This window comes from Acartia tonsa, chromosome 13 (assembly GCF_053477335.1).
Source record: "Acartia tonsa isolate MP-2025a chromosome 13, ASM5347733v1, whole genome shotgun sequence".
NCBI lineage: Eukaryota > Metazoa > Arthropoda > Copepoda > Calanoida > Acartiidae > Acartia > Acartia tonsa.
Window position 1 is genome coordinate 18,524,604 of NC_137272.1, and position 22,656 is coordinate 18,547,259.

At 33.8% G+C, this 22,656-nt stretch overlaps 2 protein-coding genes across 2 annotated transcripts in view; one reads left to right on the forward strand and one right to left on the reverse strand.

Annotated features, from left to right (window-relative positions):
* Window positions 1-22,656, reverse strand: part of LOC145335185 (monocarboxylate transporter 12-like) — a 239,039-nt gene that overhangs the window by 54,056 nt on the left and 162,327 nt on the right. The window lies entirely within an intron of this gene.
* LOC145303978 (uncharacterized) lies at window positions 4,061-17,684 on the forward strand. The gene is made up of 4 exons (XM_080145693.1): window positions 4,061-4,164; window positions 4,318-4,451; window positions 14,557-17,267; window positions 17,421-17,684. The coding sequence occupies exon 3, from the start codon at window positions 14,563-14,565 to the stop codon at window positions 16,864-16,866; it is 2,304 nt and encodes a 767-aa protein (XP_080001819.1). The 5' UTR covers window positions 4,061-4,164; window positions 4,318-4,451; window positions 14,557-14,562; the 3' UTR covers window positions 16,867-17,267; window positions 17,421-17,684.

Genomic DNA, 22,656 nt, shown 5'->3' on the forward strand with positions numbered 1-22,656 from the left:
CTTTCTTTTAAGGGCGATCTTACAAAATTTGCTTTATGAGGTTGATTAACATATATTAAATTGGTTGATTACAAAGCAATATTAAGAAAAAAAATCTAAATAATAATCTTAATTGATACATAATAAAGGAGCCAAAAACCTAAACGAACCAAGTAAAAGCTTTTCTGAAAGACCAATTGATAAACTGTTTTTTGATTTGACAAATCAAGCTACGTATTACTGTTAAACCCTCCCTTAAAATTGAAATTGGTAAAGCCTGCTTTCCCTTTTTTCACCTCCAAATTGTTAATCAATATCCTGATGAATCACTATGCACGCCATTGATTACATAGATAGATAATATTAGATGATGGATTTTTTTCAGCTTCGCGCCATTTCCTTATCCCTGATAAACTTTGACAAATAATTGTAAAGATTATACCCTTGATTTGTCTCTTTCAAACCGATAGTGTCCAAATAAAACAACCAGCCAAGATAAGACATAGCAAGTACCTTTTTTATGCCTTGTACCGAAAGAGGTTTCGTGGTTTTCTATTATTTATCACACCCTTCTCTATCTCTTTATAATCACTGAACATTTACTTTTTGACTTTAGTTGTTTTTACAATTAAAATTTTGAACAGTATTCAGATGCAATAATATAAATTATTTAAGATTCTATAAAATTATGCTGGCTATATGTAAAAAAAAGGATGAACATACATTTTAGGATAAATAGATAATATCAGTAGTTTATTTATTCATTGTTAGAGAAAATATCTATCAATTCTATCTATCTATTCATATAGATAGAAAGATATTTATTTTTTATAATTATAGATATATATCCTTTATCATATCTATCTACATAATAATCTTTTAGTTTATTTATTTATTTATTATATCTTGGAATATGTAGCGTAGCAACATTTTAAACAGACAAAGAATAGTTAACTGTAAGACAATCCTTATAATGAAATAACAGGATGTCTGTTTGTTTGTTTGTCTGCCTGTTTGTCTGTTCCGAAGGATCCCGCTAACCGCTGAACCAATCGGATTCTCCTTAACACGATAACTTCTCATAGGTCCCAGAAATGTTTATAACTATTTTGGGGGAGGGTACTACCACCTTCTCAAGAGAAATCACAAGAAATCCATTTTTTACGTAAAGACTTAACATAGAAATAGAAAAAAACACTTTGAAAGTGCCACTAGAGGCCTCTAGGGGGCTTAGCCGCTAGTATCATTATAAGATACATACACAACAATAAAATTATATAGATAGGTCAATAAATAAACCTATAAAGATGACAACATCCATAAGTTGCGAAAGAACAAAAAAAATAATAAATGGATAAACGGACAAAGTGACTCGTAGAGCAGATGTTCACTGGTCACAAAAATGAAAATAATACAAATGAAAATTAAAAAAAACATTTTTGTATATCTGTTGCAGATAGACTTACAGACGAATGGACTAAGTAAGTTGTATACTGGATGCTTCCCCAATAGCCTTCTTAAAGGACAGACAATCATATTATAGAGTTGCTTTACTACTAAAAGTGAAAAAAATATCGATATACCAAGAGAAGACCAACTTTCACTTTCAATTTTCAAATAGTTTTGACCGTCTGAGAATTTTAATATCGACTTGTTTTAGGTTAATTAGAGTGGACAATACGTAAACACTTACAACTGTAGCAAGGCCAAGGATAACTATGCCCATAAGAGACAAAACAGTAAATATTGATTAAGATAAGCAAGTAAAACTGGTTACTAAGTAGGTAACAGGATTTTATCTGATAGCCTGTCTGTATTTCTAGAAAGATCCACCTTTCTAAATAATCAGGAAACCGAAGAAAGTCCTACAATGACGTCATAAAAGAGAGGGATGAGGAGAGGAGGAGTGGGGAAAAAACCCATAAAAAAAGAGATGGATAATACCTCGTTTTTATGACGTAACATGCTGATTTTTTGATGGACTTTCCTCGTCTTCAATATTCAGTGAAATTTAGTGTAAGCTTAGTGAAAGTTTTAGGCTATATTGAGAGGGGTGGGGTATGCATGCCAATCCCTCCAAAGAGTTTTATCTCCTAAGCCTAACCCCTGCGGGGGCACTAACTCTACGGGGCCAATGATGGCGGTGCCCTAACACTACAGGGCTATCAAGTACCCAATATAACCTAACCTAACCTGATCAAATGTGATAAACAAACAAAAACTATTCCACCCCCTTATTTTCAATTTAATTAAAATTTAAGTGAAGAGGGATATATGTGATCAACAGGGTACGAAAGTGTCGAAAATCTATACTTTTTTCAATAGATATTGAATTTATAATACATACATTTAATTTATATAAAACCTAATGTTATTGTTTATTGTTTATTGTTATTGTCATTCTATATTGTTTAATTCTAATGTATTAATGAGCGATAAACCGTTTTTGAGAGACATCATTTATACATACTATAAAACTTTTTAGCCACCGACCCCCAGGGTAAGTATGAATATTTCTATGTCATACTAAAGATGGCAAAATTAGTACATATCTGCTTTTTTCGAAGTGCTTGAAAGTGTCACGTGTGACGTCATAAAAAAATACATCCAAAACGGAGGGATGAGAGAAAAAGTGGGAAAGAAAACTTCTAAAAAAGAGATGGATAATCGACGTATTTTTAAGACGGTAAACATAAAACTTTCCGGTCGTTCCTTTTTTCGGAAGGGAAACAGTAAAAGGTAAGGTTAATGCCTTGGCCCTTTCAAACAGGCGTAAATACTTTCATAAACAGTTCAGACTTTCAGACAAAGGTTGTGCAATCATAGGGTTGTTTTGTTGGTATATAGAATGAAATGAAAATTTCAGACATCAATTATTCCTTTTTCAAATTACTATTTTACTCTAAAATCTAACTCTACCTCTAGCAGATTGATTTACAAGCCAAGAACCTGCCTGGAAAAGGTAAGCTTCCTTGAGAATCGATCAGTTTACGAGATTGTACTTTACAAAAGCACAATAGCATACATAGCATTAATCTTATTATTATATATTTAGGCTGATTATAAGTCAGCTATGACAACTTTTATTTAAAGTCTAATAGTCGACATAATGACGAGTCAAATATTTCATTTGAATAATTCATTTCGATAAAATATCAGTTATGGCCACTTTTGTTTAAAGTCAGCATAAACTAATGACACTTTTTATTGACACTCGAATAATCGACCTAACCCTAAATTAAAAAAATTGGAACCAATTAAATCTTATCTTCCCTTTAGAGTAATTGATTTTGGCAAGCTATGGTATTTGGTGTTCAATCAATTTCGCAAATCATCAGTGTTTCACAATTGCAAAAAGACACAATAACAAAAAGGTATATGACAATAGTCGATAAATTAATGTTATCCCCAATGATAATATACAAAATTATCCCTTCTTTGGATTAAAATTAGTGGTTGAAACGTTAAGCCACGAATTTCTTGAACCAACGAATCGAAATTCAATAGAAGTCTCTAAAGTTGTTAAGCAAACGAATAAGAAAACATTAGAATACAACTTTGGGGACTATTGTAAGATATACAGCCCAAAGTCCCCTCTCTCTGGGCAGTTTGTGCTGTTGTAATAATATTCGCTTTTAATATTTTTTTTTTAAATGTGCGGAATTGAAAATACACCAAGGCATTTTATCATACATCCAATATCTAGCTATTACAAGTTTTCATTTTTCAAGTCTGCTTACTTCCAGATAGAAAGAGAACATTGGGCTGTTTATTACACTATTCCTTAAAGTTTTATAATCACATTTTCTTATTCGTTGACTTTGGGGACTTTGATGGGTTGGTTTATTAAGTTGAATGTTCAAACGTTTCAACCACTAATTTTACGCTAGAGAATGAGTAATTTTGTGTACCATCATTGGGAATGAATGTCGTCTGAAAAGGGTTAAATTTATATAAAATCTTTTAAAATATTAAAAACTGTACATTATTTGTCTAAATAATCAAATTTGTGTTTCTTGATAAAATATATAAAAAAATAGTATAAGTTAAAATTATTTTATTTTGTACAGCAAATATTAAGAAAAACCAGTTTCATTTGTACATATTAATGCCAGTAGGTTATAAAAGGTCAAGCTAAACATACTATCTGTGCATTTTAGTAATATTAGGCAAAACTTAAATCAGGTACTTTCATTTAAATCAATTTTATTTCATTTGTTAAGTTTTTATTCCCTTTTTCTTATTAAGTAACTTTTTCTGTAATTCAAATTTATAGGGCCTTTTTTATTCAAATTATCTATTTGTTTATTTTGTAGTAATTTTGTATTAATATCTTAGAATTTCCGTGTATGATCCAGTTTGTGCAATGTCCACATCTGTGTCTAACTACTTTTGAAAGGTAACCATCCCTAGATAAGGTGGGAGGGCCAGGTGTTGGTCATTTATTCCTATGTTGATTCTCTGCTGATCAAGTATGTATTTTTTTAATGTTATTATCAATAAAGATGTGAAAATGACATTTGAGTTGGTTATTTTTGGCAGTGTGTTCATACGTCACGGTCTTATACTGATTCTTTTGCAATAAAATGCCGTTTATCCAACAATTCTGATTTAAATGTCAAAATTTGATTGAATTAAAGGGAAGGGGTGGGTGATTAACCCAAGTCTTTGCCTTTATATTTATTTATTTGCACTACCAAAGGCTATTTGAATAACTATTTATGACAATAGTAAAGCTTCCCTGGTAGTTCTTAACAAGAAATCTGTGTAGAATATCTACCAATTTAAATCGCTGCCAAAAATAACCAAATCATTTCACATATTTATTTGAATTTGAGTTTAGAAAGATCAATCTGAAAAAGTCACTAAACCTCTCTAAAGAAATTTAATATTTGCAAACGCAAGTCATATCAGTTGCATTACTCCATTTATTGACATACAAATACTTATATTGAAACTATGTTTCTCTAATCAAGTGACTCATATGTTTCAAATGTTATTTATATCTATTTGTTGTCAATGGTTATGGAAAAAACGTTGATTTCTATTTAAAGTCATATCAGTTGCATTACTCCATTTATTGACATACAAATACTTATATTGATACTATGTTTCTCTAATCAAGTGACTCATATGTTTCAAATGTTATTTATATCTATTTGTTTGTCAATGGTTATGGAAAAAACGTCGATTTCTATTTAAAGTCATATCAGTTGCATTACTCCATTTATTGACATACAAATACTTATATTGATACTATGTTTCTCTAATCAAGTGACTCATATGTTTCAAATGTTATTTATATCTATTTATTTGTCAATGGTTATGGAAAAAACGTCGATTTCTCTTCAAAGTCATTACTAAAACTATAGAAATCTAAGTATTCAATATTACTTGCATTTATGTGAAATTTATGTAGCTAAAATAATAGATATTTAAGCATATATCTACGCAAAAATCGCCGGAATAGTTTATCCGTATTAGTCGACAAATTTTCAACAAAGCTTAACCTCCGACCACATACGTAAACAGGCCTAGGCTTTTACAATTCAAGACTTTAATTAAACCCAAGAGTTGCAGTATCAATATATCATTGTTTATGTACTTATATATATATATTGAATGTGTTGTTGCGTAAATACGCAGGTTTTGTAGTCGTCTGTAAAGCTAGGCAAGGTATTTTGAGAGTGATAAAGCATTATTGTGTTGAAATAATATAAAGACACACGGGTGCGTGATCGCACATTATTTCTCTTTATTGTTGCATTTAATAATATATGTTTAAAGGGATTGTGTATGAAAATCCTTGTATTTAAATTTCATATTAAAGGGATTGTGCACAAAATACTTACATTTTAATTTGAATATTATGTATTTAAAGGGAGTGTAAACAAAAATTGCTTCATTTTAAATTTCATAATATTGTGCATTTAAAGGGATTGTGCATGAAAAAAAAAAAAAATTTTTCACTCCTATTAAGTATTTATGTACAGTAGGTTAATTCAATAGCTAAGTAAGCACCATATTGATATTAACAGAACATAAATACACCATTTACATTGAAGAATCATTAATTAAATAATAGTTTATGATATACAAACATAATTTAATAGATTCTCATTTGTTGAATTTGTACTATGGAAACAAGATCTAAATCAAGAAGGGATGGGATGGGTAACCAACCCAAATCCTTGCCTTCTGATGGAAGTTCAAGTACAATTCAGTCTGTGGAAAGGGTGGGGGAGGACCAGGGTGATCATACCCAAGCTTTACCCCACCCCTCCATGGCAAATAATTCTCAAAGTAGAGTTGAAGGGGGGATGGCTACCCGGATTCTGGAACAAACCAGACCCCCCACTAACCTACTTTCTAAAGCTTTCTCATTGATAAGTAAGGGAGGGGAAACAATGCTGAACTCTTTTCAAAAATCCCCCCCAACACAAACACAATCTCCTAGAGTAGCCACGCCACTACCTACACAATTTCTTGATTCATCTGGAAAGTCACCTAAGGACTCCTCTAAGCAGTTTTCAGTTGATCACATTGCTTCTTCAAGCAGATCAGGAGATAAGGATGTTGTTTTAACTTCTCCATTGTCGAGTTCTTCTCCAAAAAGACCAGTCTCAGTAATAGGCCGCATATTTCAAAGGAATAAGTTCCCGACAGCTTCATCTAGTAGTTATGTTCCCAATACTACTGCCAATACTTATCTTCCAGATTCTCCCCAAGTGCAGCATGATCAGGAACAGCAAATATCTCTTCAAGCAAATGCTAAAAATAGACTTCCTCCAGCTGAATCGTTTCAACCATCCCTGGAATGGGATAACAATGATATTGCTATTGAAGATAATGTTTTCAATGAAAGTTTCTCCTCTTCGGGTGAAGTTAACAAACATGAGCTACTTGTCTCATTCAGAATAAAAATTGATGAGCTCTATGAAGGAATTGAAAATCCAACACTTCTTGCTAATATAAGTACTTTTCAAATTCTTGAGCAATTAAGTGATCTCCAGGATTGGGTAGGAAAGCTGCCACTCCATATGAATGCTGAGGACAGAAAAATTGTTGAGGATATGGAAAATAAGATTCCTAAATTGATTGAATTTTTCATAAATATCCACACGAATGAATCTTCATCACATAAATCTTCTGAAGTTAGATTTAATTTTGGACTCCCAAAACCACAAGATCAGGAATATTTTCATAGTTTTTCCTCACAACCTCTTGATAACACTGTCCCCATGAACAGAGACAATAACTCTAATCTTGAGACCCATGATCCTCGTCAATTGCATAACTCTGATCTGCATGCACAAAATTGTCAACCTGCTTCTAGCCAAGAGTATCTTTCTTTAGGTGATAAAAAATGGCTTGTAGATGAGCTTGCTAAATGTAAGAAAAACTGTGAGGATAAAATTTCTGCTCTCCGTTCTGATTTGAAAAAGGATTTTTCAAACTTTTCAAATTATTTGGATTCAAAACTTGAAAAAACAATCCAGGATAAGGTCTGCCATGAATCAAATATGATTCAAGTTAAATGCATTAAATCCAAAAATGAGATGCGTAAAAGCTTGCTAGGATTTCAGGAAGCTGTTGTTGAGGAGTTTAAAGTCCTGCATGAAAATAATAAAATATTCAAGAACAGTCTTGAACAACTTTCCAATCAGGTGCTGGAACTAAGATCAGATTTTCTCATTCATATGAAAGACTCCTGCCCTAGTTCAAAGCATTCAGGTGTTACATCTGATAACCTTATTGATGATAATTATGACTTATCAAAGGATTTGAATGCAAAAGGTACTACAAGAGTAGAAAATCCTACAGCTCCAAAAACAATAGTTCCACCTATCCAGCTTGATTTTTCTTCAATCCAACACTCTATAGACTCTGTTGATCATTGTTCTTCATTATCTACAAAGGGTTCTAGTAGACTAATGTCAAGTCGTTCTAGATTATCTAGAAAAATTCAATTTTGTTGCCAACAGATCAATGAAATTGTACAAGAAGAGGTAAATAATACCACTTCTCGTGCAAGAGTAATTGAGATACAAAGTTTTGAACTTGTCTCCCTTAGAACTCTTAAAAAGGAATTGGATGACCTAGAAATAAGAGCTGAGAAAATAGGGCTCGAGAAATGTATTGAGCAGATAGATAAGACCCAGGAAAAAATTAAACTGTGGGAATTGTCTGTGACTCAACAACGCAAGGCAAATCATCTTCACTTGTCTTCTGAAAAAAGTCTTCTTAAGTCTGTAAATCTTCCTAAATTTGATGCTTCTCCATATGGTCAAACGGTTTATACCTTCCTGGCAACCTTCTTTAGATTTGCAGAGAAAGCATGTAGCCCAGCTGATCAAGCCCTGTTGATTTACACCACTTATTTAAGTGATCCCATCAAAAGAGAAGTTGAGTCCTTTCAAGATAGTATAGATAGAATAAAGGACCACCTCATTGATCGCTATGGAGACTTAAGAACTATTGCTGAGTCAAGATTGCAAGCAATAGCTTCACTCCGACATCCTTCTTCTTCTGATCATTCACAAATTGATTACTATAAAAAGGTATATCAATGTCTTCTCCAAGTGGAAAGTCTTTGTCAGGCAGATCTGATCAACAAAAATGATCTTAATACTGTAATATTCACATCGACATATGTGAAGCAGTTAGTCTCACACATGCCAGAACCAATCATAGACACATTTAGTGAAAGAATTGAGAAGGAAAAAGCCTTGGATAAATCCAAGGGTGAGTTCCATTTCTTTGTTCTGAAGGACATTATAGACCATAAATGGAAAAAACTTTCCACTAAATCCAGCATCAGATCACTAAGGGAAGGAGCTGGTACCTCTAAGAGCAAAACTGTGAATGTTGTTGATGCATCTGAAACTTCAACTCATGCCGTCAACACTTCAAGTCGGTCTCTTGTGTTTCCCTGTCCATTCCATAAAGATAAACATGAGCTTGGCTATTGTAGGGTTTTCATGACTTGCTCAAACAAACAGAGGCGTTCACTCTGTATTGAAAACAAAATATGTTGGTTATGTTTTCGAATTGACTGTTTTAAATCCAACAAAGGATCATGTGTATCCCTTGCATCACTCCCAGAAGGATTCTTATGCTCAGATTGCCAAATAGGCAAGGCTAAACCCTTAAATGTGTTGACTTGCACTTGGGATCATAAGAAATGCTCTCCTGCAGAGATTGAGAGAGTTACAAGATCCTACTTAAAAATCATTGACACAGAACTTCTGTCAAAATTAACCATGAAATTTAATGCAATTGTATTCAACAAGGTTAATTCAACAGATTCTTCAAGGGTAGTTCCAAAATCAAAATCTTCCTTTGATGCTTCCAGGGAAGTACCATCATTTGATACTTCAACAGGAAAAACTGTAAATCCTGATTCCACTCGCTATGAATCTTCTAATGAAAGTGTTTACATTCTTCAGGCATTGCTGATTGGTGACAAACAAAGTTTATGTTTTTATGACTCAGGCGCAAGTGGAAATTTAGTTAGGGGAGCATTTGCTGAGAAAGCTGGTTTCAAGACAATTGATCCTGAAAACCAACGTATTAGTGGTGTTGCAAATGTTAGTATGTGGACTAATTATGGAATATATTCTTGTCAATTAGGCCCAGATCGCAATGGCGACTGGTGGCAACTTGCCTTCCAAGGTATTGACAAAATCACATCCAATATCCCTAAATATCCCTGGGCTGCTATTAATAAGGAAGCGGTTGAATTCAACTTAGTTTCTGAAAATGAGTGTCTTCCTCCCTTTGTGGGAGGATGTGAAGTTGACATGATCTTAGGATTGAAAACCCCTGAGTTAATGCCAATTCTTGAATTCTCAACCCCATCAGGGATTGGATGTTATCGTTGTCCCTTTCAAGACATACATGGATCAACTCTGGCTTATGGTGGAGCTCACCACATTATTTCTGCTATCAACAAGACCTATGGCCATGTGTCTGTCAATCAATTGGCAGTTCTCTTGACACAAACTGTCAATGCTTATCAAGGTTCCCCTTGGATGACATTATCAGAGCTTCCATTACCTAAAAAACCATTGACAGTCCAAATGTCTCATTCAATGTCTCACAAATTTGAGACAACTCCATTGTCAGGTCAAGAAATCTCTCTATTGCTTCCAAAGAATGAAAGCAAAACATCTCTTCTTCTTGAACCTTCGTGTACTCACACTCCAAAACACATTTGTGTTACTCAGTTTAAAGCCAAGGTACCTCTTGCCAAACTTAGACAACTTCTTGATCATGAAGAGCCATTAGTATCATACAGATGTGAAGAGTGTGAAGCATGTCGTAAATGCATTGGATCTCCAACTTTGAAATCCGCTTCTGTTAGAGAAAGACAGGAAATGAAGTTAATCAAATCTTCTATTCGCATAGATTATCTTCAAAGAAAGGTTCTAATTAGTCTTCCATTCACTGTTGACATTGATCGTTTCTTAATTCAACACTTTCGTGGTAAATCTTCAAACATTGATCAAGCTATGGCTGTTTATAAGCAGCAAACTAGGAAAAGTGATGATATGAAGGAAAAAATACGCAATGCTATGAATCAATTGATTGATCTAAAGTTTGTTGAAAAACTTGATGACTCTGATCCTGAAATCATTGAAAAAGTTAACATTGCCCCTGTTACTCACTTCCATATCTGGCGGCCGGTATTTAAAGACTCTTTAAGTACCCCGGTCCGCCTCATAGTAGATCCTTCATCTACTATGTTAAATCTTGCGGTTGCCAAGTCTGATTCAGGCTTAAACTCAATGTTTTCCATTTTACTTCGATTTCGCTCTTCTAAAGAAGTCTGGTCATCAGATGTGAGTAAGCTCTACAATCAACTCCATTTGGATCCTTCTTGTGCACCTTACTCACTTTTTGTCTACCACCCAAGTCTTGATGAAAATACACCACCTGACAAATACCGAATGTGTCGTGGTTGGTATGGAATATCTTCTACTGGTCCACAGGCAGCTGAAACTTTAAGAAGAGCTGGAGAAGATCATGCTCTATCTCACCCACTTGGTTCTGAGGCTCTCTCCAATGATTTGTTTGTTGATGACCTAAATCCTGGTCAAGACTCCATTGCTTTGTGTAAACAACAAGTCCAGGAGGTAAAGGAAATCCTTACAAACATAGGCATGGATCTGAAATATACTGCTTTTTCCAAAGAGGATCCTCCACCAGAGGCCAGTAAGAATGGTATTTCCATGAGTGTTCTTGGCATGGCCTGGTCTCCAAAGGCTGATAGAATAGGTCTTAATCTTCCCGAAGTAAATTTTGGAGTTAAAAAGCGTGGGGAGAAAACCCCCAATGCTACACCTGCTGATTCAGATGAGAAAGTAAAAGACTTATGCGACTCTCTTCCTGTCATGACCCGCAAGCATGTTGCCTCTAAGATAGGAGAATTTTACGACTGTACTGGTTGTGCAGAGCCTGTCAAGGCATTTTATAAACGTGCTGCTTCCAGATTAAATCATCTTGATTTTAAGGATCCTATTCCTGACGATGAGCGAAGGTTCTGGACTACTCAGTTCATGTTATGGCCACAGTTCCTTAAGATCACTTATCCCAGAACAACAATACCTGATGATGCTTGTGTTCCTCTGCAAGCCAGGCTCATTGTATGTTCTGATGCTAGTGATCAATGTGGTGGAGCTGCAGTTTATGAAAGTTATCTTACAATAACTGGCAATTGGTCAGTAAGATTGTTAACAGCCAAATCTCAGTTACTGAGAATGTCAATTCCAAGGAATGAATTGCATTCCTTAGTATTGGCAGCTGAGTTGTGCTATGCTGTTGTTGTTTCACTCCAAAAGAAGAAATATCAGGATATACTGTTTATTACAGACTCTCTTGTTACCCTTTGCTGGGTGTCCAATGAAAACGCTAGAAACAAGGTTTATGTCTCTAATAGTGTGCTAACTATTAGAAGATTTTTTGATTGGATAAGACAAGTTTGTGGTGGAGAGACTACAGTTCAAGTAGCTCACTGCAAGGGCACACTTAATCCTGCAGATTGTCTAACCAAGGGAAACATTGGTCCTAAAGATATATCTGTAAATTCCAAATGGTATTCTGGTTATGACTGGATGACTAAGAATATCTCTGAAATGGACTTGACTAGGTTTGAGGATGTTTCCTTATCAAAGTCAGAGATTTCTGATTACTTAGATGAAGTTGCTCTTGCTGATCTAGACTTTATCAGAAATGATGGTAATGATACATCAAACTATATGATCTACAATGATCATTCCCTTTCAAATTCTAAAGTAATGTGTGCTATAGCTCCATCCTCTTCAGTACAATTTGAGACATCTGTTGTTAAATGCTATGCATCACAACACAACGTAAAACAGCCTTATCTTGTTGATGTTGTTTACCAAGGATGGCAGAAAGGAAATTCTATTCTAAAAATCTGCTCCAAGTTCTGCCATAAGTTATTCCATCAAACACACATTAACACCAGGAATGTTGCAGTAAAATCAGCCATGAGCTTACGCTGCCCAGTCTGTATTCTTGATCGTGAAACAGTTGGACAAATGGATGATCCTGTTTTCAGATTTTCAGCCATGAATCAAATAGACATTGCTCCGTACATAACCCCTTCTTCTAGAGAAAAATTTTCTCCATCAGAAGATTTGTTTTCTGACAGTTTAACAGTTGGATCTGAAGTTTCTTTAGATGTCACATGTAATGATGCTCCACAGAATGTGGAATCACAAATTGATTCTGTTGAACTTATTACTTCTAGTGATTCACTCACACACATTGCTAACCTTGAAGCAGTTGCAGAAAGTACTCTCAATGCCTATTGGGATAAAACTGCAACTAAAGAATGTCTGGATTCTCTAAACAGCAAAGAACTTGTACATTATGAGTTGAACAAAAATGTTTTGTTTTACAAAGGTAGAATATCTAATGAACAATCTGTCAGTGTGCATGATTTAGATATGCTTGAAATGGAGTGGTTAGGTTCAAAGCAGCTAAGCTTTCATTCTCCTTGTGTCTTATCTACCTCTGATATCTTCTACTCTTATTGTATCTATGCTCATTTCAGCTTATCAATTCATGGAGGTGTAGAAGCTACATATCTTGAAATCCAAAAAAGATTCCATGTTATCAATGGCAGAAAAGTTATTGCAGCAATAATCAAAGATTGCATAAAATGCAAAATCATAAGAAAGAGAACTTTAAATCAAGCTATGAAAAACCATAGTTCGCTTAGGCTAACATTTGCTCCAGCGTTTTTTATAGCTATGGTTGATCTGGCACAGGATTTTCTCACAAAAACCAGATTTCAGAGCAGAGGTAAAGACACCATGAGATGTCCAGCTCTAGTGATTTGTTGTGTTGTCACAGGCAGCACAAATGTTTTAATGTGTGAAAGCTGGTCAACAGAAAGTGTCATCTTGGCTCTTACAAGACATAGTAACAGGTATGGAGCACCAAACATTTTGATTGTGGATCAGGGATCTCAACTCAAAAAATTGAAAGAAGTCACATTTAGTCTTAACTCATTTGTTAACTCTGCATCTTCAAAGGTTTCTTGCACTGTTATAGTATCAGCAGCCAAACACCACGCTAGCCAAGGTAAGGTGGAGCGACGCATTTGTCTTGTCAAGGATTTGATTGCCAAGCTGGGGAAGGGCAACTCCCTAATGAGTTTTTTAGGTTGGGAAACATTGTTTTCTCAGATTTCAAATCATTTAAACAGTTTACCTATCTGTAGATCTTCAGCAAGATCAGTTAATTCACCTGAGTTTACTGTAATCACCCCTAATCTTCTGTTGTGTGGATACAATAGTAAGCGTTCATTAGCAGGTCCGTTGTTCTTAGATACAGCTCCTACAGCGATCATAGACAAGATTTCATCAATTCAGGAGACTTTTTTCTCTTTATTGGCAAAACAGCTTCATCTTCTTGTTCCGAGACCAAAATGGTTTGAAGACTCCATGGTTATGATAGGTGATGTGGTTCTTTTTTACACATCTGAAAATGTGTTTCATGCTAGATCCATACCATGGAAATATGGGCTTGTAAAGGCTATCTCAGGTTCTAGACTTACTATAGAGTATACAATTGGTGATTCATTTGCCAAGAAGACTATTGAAAGAAATAAAAAACAAGTAGTTCGAATTGCTCATGAGTCTGAGCTTGATTTCAATTCAGATAAACACAAAGAAAGACTAATTGAAAATGTAGTCTAATCAGATCATTTTTTTTTGAATTTGTCTAGATCTTAAACTTGCAAATTATGTGAGTTTAAGACAAAATCATATTCAATATTACTTATACTATACATGTATATATATATTCTATATTAGTTTGGCTAATTCTTAGTCTTTCAAATCATGTAAGGCTATGAATTATTCATAAATTTAATGTATGTTATACTATTATTTACTAACTTAATCTACTCTTCTTGTTGGTAGTAATAAGATTCTCCCCTAAAAAGGTAAAAAGTGTAAGACATATAAATGCTTATATTGATACTATGACTCTCTAATTAAGTGATTCATATGTTTCAAATATTATTTATATTTATTTTAGATCAATATGGACGAGAAAATAACTTCATTCCACCTAAATGTGAGAAAGTATGATGAAGTACACCAAGATGAAGTCAATTTTAATACAATTGACAATCCTGCCATGAACACTATTCCCTACCCTCAATCTAATGCTATAAAGGAGCCATGTGATAATAACTTATTTCAAGCTGAAATGAACCCAGGGGAAAAATGCATCCTTCAGCATTTAATATCACAAATAAACTATCAGCCTGTAGATGTTGCTGGGGGTTCATATAAAGCCCTTATGGAAGATTTTATCAAGAAGCTTGAAAGTTCTGACAATGCTTGTGAAGTTACTACTATCAATTTTCATGATGACAGTACTGATAAAGTAAAGGACTTTATTGATTCCTTCAACAGACACATGGAGTCACAGATTTCCCAATCTGTTCCTACCTCCTTTTATAGTCTCAAGGTTCAGTATATCAAAGTATCAGGTGCCCAGGAAGCAAGGGTTGTTAGAGATTGTATGTCTAAAAATAGTAAAGCTGGAATACAAATCAACAAATACTCAGATGTTATCTTGCCTGCTAGAATATCCTTTACTTTCAACAACAAACACTTTCATATAATATTTCCCTGGATACCAACACCTGAAGGTTTTTTTCTTTCCATCAAGGGATGTACACCTGACATATACAAAGTGTTGTTTTCAAAGTTTAAAGGTTTGGCCATTGCTTTAGAATACTCTAAAATTTTAAAATCCCTCAATGAGTTCATGACTGAAAATTACTTGTTTGTCAACAAGAATTCTGGAATAGTTCTCAAGGGAGTTGATTTATCAGTGTTGCTAACAATGGTTGGAGTTGCCAATGTTCCCTACAATTTGAATGCTTTAGCATTCCATTTTCTTGGGGTATACAATACAGAGATGTTTGTTGATGGTCATGGAGTTAGTGATGATAATGAGAATCTTTCAATGTGTTTACAACACTCTGGGATGATGTTATGGAAAGTTTCTGTGCTTTGTCAAATTTTGTTCACAATGCTTATTGCTCCTACCCCTGGGATGGCTATAATTGTAACAAAAAAATCACCAAACAGTTTTCTGACTTGGATTAGTATGCTTATAACTGATATTTTGGATTGTGCTGAATTACCTGTCAAAGCAGATTATGTTACATGTCCCAGACAGTTGCTGACTCTCCTGTGCTACACTAAGGACAAATACTGGAATTCAGATAAGGTGCTTTCACTACTACCTAAATGGCGCAGTCTGACTGGAGGTGGAAGCTTGAGTGATAGGCAATGCCTACAGTTTATGGTTGGTAATGTACCACTGCTGACATCAAAGTCTTTGCATAAGTCTTTAAGAATAGCTGATCCTGGAGATATAGGTAAAGGTTTGTGTTATAATTTCAATGAACCTGCAGTGCTTTCACCTGACTTTTATCACAACATAGGTATACAGTTTGATCCAATGTGCTGTACATTGCCAAATGGAGATGCCCTGGAGGATGAAGTTGTCAAACATAGAGTAAATGGTCAAGATGATCTAATCCTGAAAGATGTTATGCCTAAGTTGAAACAAGCCATGTATGAATGTGAGCTAATTGAGGGAATGTCTCCAAATGATGTGTATCTAATGCTTTGTTGGAGGTATATCTCTCTAGCAGCTTATTTTTTGGATTTTTATGGTGAGAACATGGATCCTATTGATTTCTATAGAGGGAGTGGTTTCTGTTATGCCATAAGAAAGTTGGAGGGAGATAAACCATCTCAAGTTTCAACCTGGGAAAAGCAAAATCTAGAATCTGTAAGAATTTTCTCCATTATAAAAAATCAGAAGCTGTTAAAGAATGATAGTGTCAGTGCCTCTGTAAAGTCTAAGGCTTTGGTTAATCTTAAAAAGGTATGCAAGAAGTTTGAAATTCCAGTTGATCAGGCCACTAAGTTTGTCTGGAAGAAAATCAAGGAGTATGATTCTAAACAAAGTGTTGATGCTGCCAAGGCTGAAGATAATCTTACTATTGATATGGAGTTAGATTTATGTGGATTCACAGATGATGGAGACATGATTATTGCCAGTGAGAGTGCAGTTGAGAGTACTGCTGTTGCTAATGTTACTGAGCATAATCCTACTGCTGTTGATGGTGATTCTGCTGCTGTTGATAATGATTCTACTATTGTTGATGATGGTTCTGCTTCTGTTCATGGTGATTCTACTGTTGTTGATGATGGTTCTGCTGGTGTTGATGGTGGTTCTGCTAGTGATGGTAGCAATGAGGAAATCATGGATTTTTATGCAGCAGATCCTATTGATGATCCATTATTGATATATGATTAATTTGATATGTTTGTTTGTAATTAGATTTAAGTTAAGATCTATTGCTGATATATGATTAATATTTGATATATTTTGTTTGAAAATTAGATTTAAGTTAAAAAAAATGCAATTATATTGATTTTTTTTTTGTTCCCTGTGGGGAATGTCGTCTGAAAAGGGTTAAATTTATATAAAATCTTTTAAAATATTAAAAACTGTACATTATTTGTCTAAATAATCAAATTTGTGTTTCTTGATAAAATATATAAAAAAATAGTATAAGTTAAAATTATTTTATTTTGTACAGCAAATATTAAGAAAAACCAGTTTCATTTGTACATATTAATGCCAGTAGGTTATAAAAGGTCAAGCTAAACATACTATCTGTGCATTTTAGTAATATTAGGCAAAACTTAAATCAGGTACTTTCATTTAAATCAATTTTATTTCATTTGTTAAGTTTTTATTCCCTTTTTCTTATTAAGTAACTTTTTCTGTAATTCAAATTTATAGGGCCTTTTTTATTCAAATTATCTATTTGTTTATTTTGTAGTAATTTTGTATTAATATCTTAGAATTTCCGTGTATGATCCAGTTTGTGCAATGTCCACATCTGTGTCTAACTACTTTTGAAAGGTAACCATCCCTAGATAAGGTGGGAGGGCCAGGTGTTGGTCATTTATTCCTATGTTGATTCTCTGCTGATCAAGTATGTATTTTTTTAATGTTATTATCAATAAAGATGTGAAAATGACATTTGAGTTGGTTATTTTTGGCAGTGTGTTCATACGTCACGGTCTTATACTGATTCTTTTGCAATAAAATGCCGTTTATCCAACAATGAACACCAATTTGTCATCCATTGTCCTATCCCTCGCACAGTGTTTCACAACTGCACAAAGGCACACTAGCAAAAAATAAAAGGGTGTTTATCAGACATCCTATTACAAAGTTTCATTTTTCAAGTCTGCTTACATCCAGAGAGAGAGAGAGAGAGAGAGAGAGAGAGAGAGAGAGAGAGAGAGAGAGAGAGAGAGAGAGAGAGAGAGAGAGAGAGAGAGAGAGAGAGAGAGAGAGAGAGAGAGAGAGAGAGAGAGAGAGAGAGAGAGAGAGAGAGAGAGAGAGAGAGAGAGAGAGAGAGAGAGAGAGAGAGAGAGAGAGAGAGAGAGAGAGAGAGAGAGAGAGAGAGAGAGGACATTGGGCTGTTAATTACACAAATCCCTAAAGTTTATAAATAACGTTTTCTTATTCGTTAGCTTAACAACTTTGGGGACTTTAGTAAAATTTGATTAGTAAGTTAATTTTGTTGAGCGTTCGAACGTTTCAACCACTAATTTTAATCTACAGAAGGGTTAATTTTGTGTATCATCATTAGGGATGTATATCAATTAATCGGCCATTGTCTTATCTCTTTTTAACCTGGCTTACTCCTGTTACACTTAGGTGCTGTTATTATATCAACATAGGAAAAAACAATTGCAATCCTTATATACAAGTAACATATGATGTCCGTACGTTGCTAAGAATTTTCGATACAGTTCTCCTTTACAAATAAGCTTCTTGTACTTCCAGAGGATGTTTAAAAAACTTTTTTTTTTGGTGGGGGGAATCATCCCTAAAAAATATCCCCCCTAAAATTAAATACCTTTATCACCGCTATAAAAATGCAATCTCCACTAAAACTTTACTAACAGGCTGACAAAACGAGTTGGAGAGTAGCTACGCCACTACTGTGCAAATGTAAATTAGGAATTTTTTCTGTAAATTGTAATTTCCCAGCAGTCAAAACTAATTATTGGGAATGACACGAGCGGCAAAAAACATTTAATTTTTCCAATGATTTAGACAAATCATCTATTTACTACAGCAGCTAAATGTGTGAGGGTCTCCATTAAGATCTCGCACACTGCTTAAAAACTCGTTCTAAGGCGGGTTTCGAGCCCATTTTAGGAGAGGGCCCGAGGGGGTAGGGTAGGAGGGGATGGTGACTATCTATATTTTTATTGTTTATTGACGGGTTATTAAAATTCATTTTATAAATCTAACGAAATTGCCAAATGCAAGATTCTATATTACAATCATACTAAAGAATTTCTCTTTAGATAACTTAAAATTATTTTTATTTAAAATATTATGTTAAAATTAAATTATAATTATTTATTTAAATCATTTTCTAGAAACAATTTCAGAAGCTTTTGCCTATTAGAGGTCTATAATAGTTAATTTGTAAAATTTTGTTAAGCAATCATTTTCTAACTAATTCTAAAAGCGAAACTTTTAAATTCCAGGGTCGATTCGCACGTCCATTAAAATGATCCAATAACACATACCTAGCATTAAATTAATCATAATTAGTTTCTCTTTATGGTTTTACTTTTAACAAGACTTATATGTTATGCTTAACTAAAATTGAGAACTTACCGGTTTAGTAGTTATTGAGATCTTAAGCTTAAGACATTTTTGCTACGTTTCATGGCAAATTAAATTGCTATTATCAAATCTAAAGCATTGAAAAACAGCCTGCTTACCTATAAACAGACATACAGCCTAAAGAATAACTTTACTCTGATAAGTTATGTAGAAGCCAACCAATTGACTATTTACTATCAGAAAACAACATAGTACAATATTTAGAATGAAACAAACCTATTTATACCCAATAAAAACAGTGGCGTGTGGTAGATAGGTTTCAAGACCCCACCCTTCAAATTTAATAAAATGGCTTCACACCCCCTTTTGGTAAATTTCCACTGCTTAAAAATTCTGATTTGACCAAAATATTTGTGGTAAATAATAGACAGTTCTTTCACTCAAACCTTTTTTAGACAGCCGACATCACTAACAGTAGAAAAGATAATCATATTTCTTTTGTTCAGACAAATGTGTAGTTTAGAGAATTTGTTTTTACTTATTCATTCGAAACCGATTATTATCCGATTCTCATCCATACGAAAAAACTATGTCTAGCATCGTATTATATACAGTTTTCTACGAATATACAAATGTACAAACATAACCAGTTTTTTAGACTGTGCCCTCAGCATCTTTGGGCTAAAAAATATGGTTTTAATCTTTTAACTGTACGTTTTATATCCGCGGAAAGGTGTTTATAATACGATGCGAGAAATAACTATTATCCATAAATCCCTATAATCTCACTCTATACATACATCTTTCTTTTCTTGTTACTTAGTGAGTAATAACAGCTTAGCAGGCATTTTTTTGCTCAGGGATACAGGGATAGGGCAACGAAAGATAAATCAACCCTTACCCTATAAGGATTCAGTCTTGCTGTCTTGCAGTCTTGAGGGTGCTAACCCCTCCCCCCTTTCGTAATTGCCAATCTTTCATCCTCAAAAATATCTTTCTACCAAAGACAGAAACTAGGTTAGGTTTAAAATTTTGAGTGGAAGATTAATTTATAGTATCTAGACAAATTTTAATTTTTATATTTTTCAATACTCCTTTTCCCATCCCTTTATCTATGGTACTTTTTCTAGCAAACATATTCTTTATGAAGAATCAATTAATCAGTGGTGATCAGCTGAAATAAATTTCCTATTCGAGCCCTAGTTTCCTAAAGTGTACAGCAGATAACCCAATTATTATTAGACCCTATTTTCAGCGACTCCGGTCAAATGGAAAAGCGATTTAATATATAAACGATTTATACATTAAAAAATTTTTATTTTTCAAATTTTGATTTTTTTTGAAGTTTGAAGCTCTTTTAGCTAGTAGCAAATATTGAGATAATACGCGGAAGCTACGCACACTTTCGGAAACTAAATTCAGTTCATCTCAGTGGTTTGTTCTGAGTGCTATCACCTCCCAACAAAGGCTTATAAAGAAGGGTGTATCCACTCCCCTGACAAAATGTAAGAAAATATTTCGCACAATTAGCACACCCCCTTAGCACAACCCTCTGCACGCCACTGCTTCCCAACAATGGCATATCACGAAAAAAGTTTCTTATTCGCAAAAAAGAGTAAATAAAAGCATTCAACAATATTTAGTGGTATATATGATTTGAGGATATCATATACTCTGAGTAAATGATGAAACATCAATTTGTTCAATTGTAGTTTTCCTGTAAAAAAGCTAAAAAATAATCACTTTATTTTGTGCTTTTTAGTAGTGTAGCTACTGTAAAATCACTTTTGTGTAAATATTTGAAAATTTATTATGTTTATTATTTACTATTTGCCTTATACTTAACAAAAGACGGTTAACTAATGTTTAAATAAGTAGACAATATAAGTAGCTATTTTAACAAAATTAAAATTTTGTTGAAATATCTGAACACCAATTGAAGTAAGGCGTAGTCCGAGATTGGTCAAACATTTGTTAAAACTCAACTTTATACACTTACACGTTCATAAGGACAGGTATTATTAAAAATAAAGACAGTTATATCCATGAGTAGCGTAGTAATATTAGAATGATATGAAATAAACAACCATATTTAATTTTCTTTAAATGTGCCAATAAGCAAGGATGATGTACATAAATGATACATGGGACGTACAAACATATACTACTTATTGAGAATTAATAGTCATTCTCAGAGGTTATAACAGATACAAGTTTGATTTTAGTTTAGATGTTAGCATTGGTAGCCAGACTGATCCTCGACTTCTGTTAAGTCGTTTTTACGTTTTGCATTATCTCTTTTTCTGTCTCCTAGTATTTTCTATTTCTTACTTTCACTTTCTCTTCATTCTTATTCAAAATATTGTGAATTTTTAGTGCTGCGCTTGCGCTCCTCAAGGATATAATTGTCCATGTTTTAATAAAACTTGTCCCTATTTAATTTAAACATGTTAGCCACTCAATTGGCAAATTTTCGCGATGCTATTTAATCAATTAGAGAGTAGAGGTTCTAGTAGAATTAGAGTATGGTATCAAAAATACTTTTTTATCACGTTTTCCGCAGATTGTAAAATGAAAAATTATAAGAATAACTCCAGTTTTATTGTCCAATACATGATTTTTCTTCATGAATCTGATCAAGGTAAAATGTATGGGGTTCGGAGCCATACTGTTAAATAAGTTTTATGAATAAAATTTTTTTTTTTTTCTGTTTACTTTTTCTTTAATCTACTTTAGAAAATGCTAAATTGTATCCAGTATTTTAAATTGAATCTCTATATTTCTAAGTTGTAATGTCTTGTTAAAACGTATGTATACACAGAGAAGGTAATTATTCTTCGTAAAGATATTGTTGATTTGTTTTTGTATAATTGAAAGCTCCCGCGTTAATCAGGAAAAAGGCTTGGCGGATTTTTAAAATATAGCATCGCATCTCTATAGTTAAATTATGTCCGTTTGTCCTTCTCTGTGTTATATTCAACGGTAGCTGTCTATAGTGCACTAACAAAATGAGGATAGTTGACACAGGTTTTGGTCAACCTATTCTATTGACGTCAGAAAATACCCAATACCCCATCTCTTTTCTAGGGGAACTCATTCTCCCATCCCCTTCTATTTCCCTCTACTATGACGTCATTAGAATAGGTAAGCATCTATCCACATTTTCCTAGGGCACTAAACATAGCTATCATTAAACGGACATATTACAAAATTTCAAACTATTTTGAACTCTTCCAATTTGCTTCACAATCATTAACCACATCCTTCTATGTATTTGCTATTGTGTCTTTTTTTTGTGAATATGAAATACTATGCCAGTATGAAAATGCGCGGAAAAATTGCGCAAAACCATAATTGTATGAAATTTTAGAATGGATGGGGTCGGGGATATTGCACATTAAGAAAAATTGGATCTACTGCAGTTCACGGTAAAATATTGCT

Excerpts from the sequence above, each read along its gene's own strand:
- LOC145303978 (XM_080145693.1), top strand. The coding sequence starts at position 14,563 with ATGGACGAGAAAATAACTTCATTCCACCTAAATGTGAGAAAGTATGAT.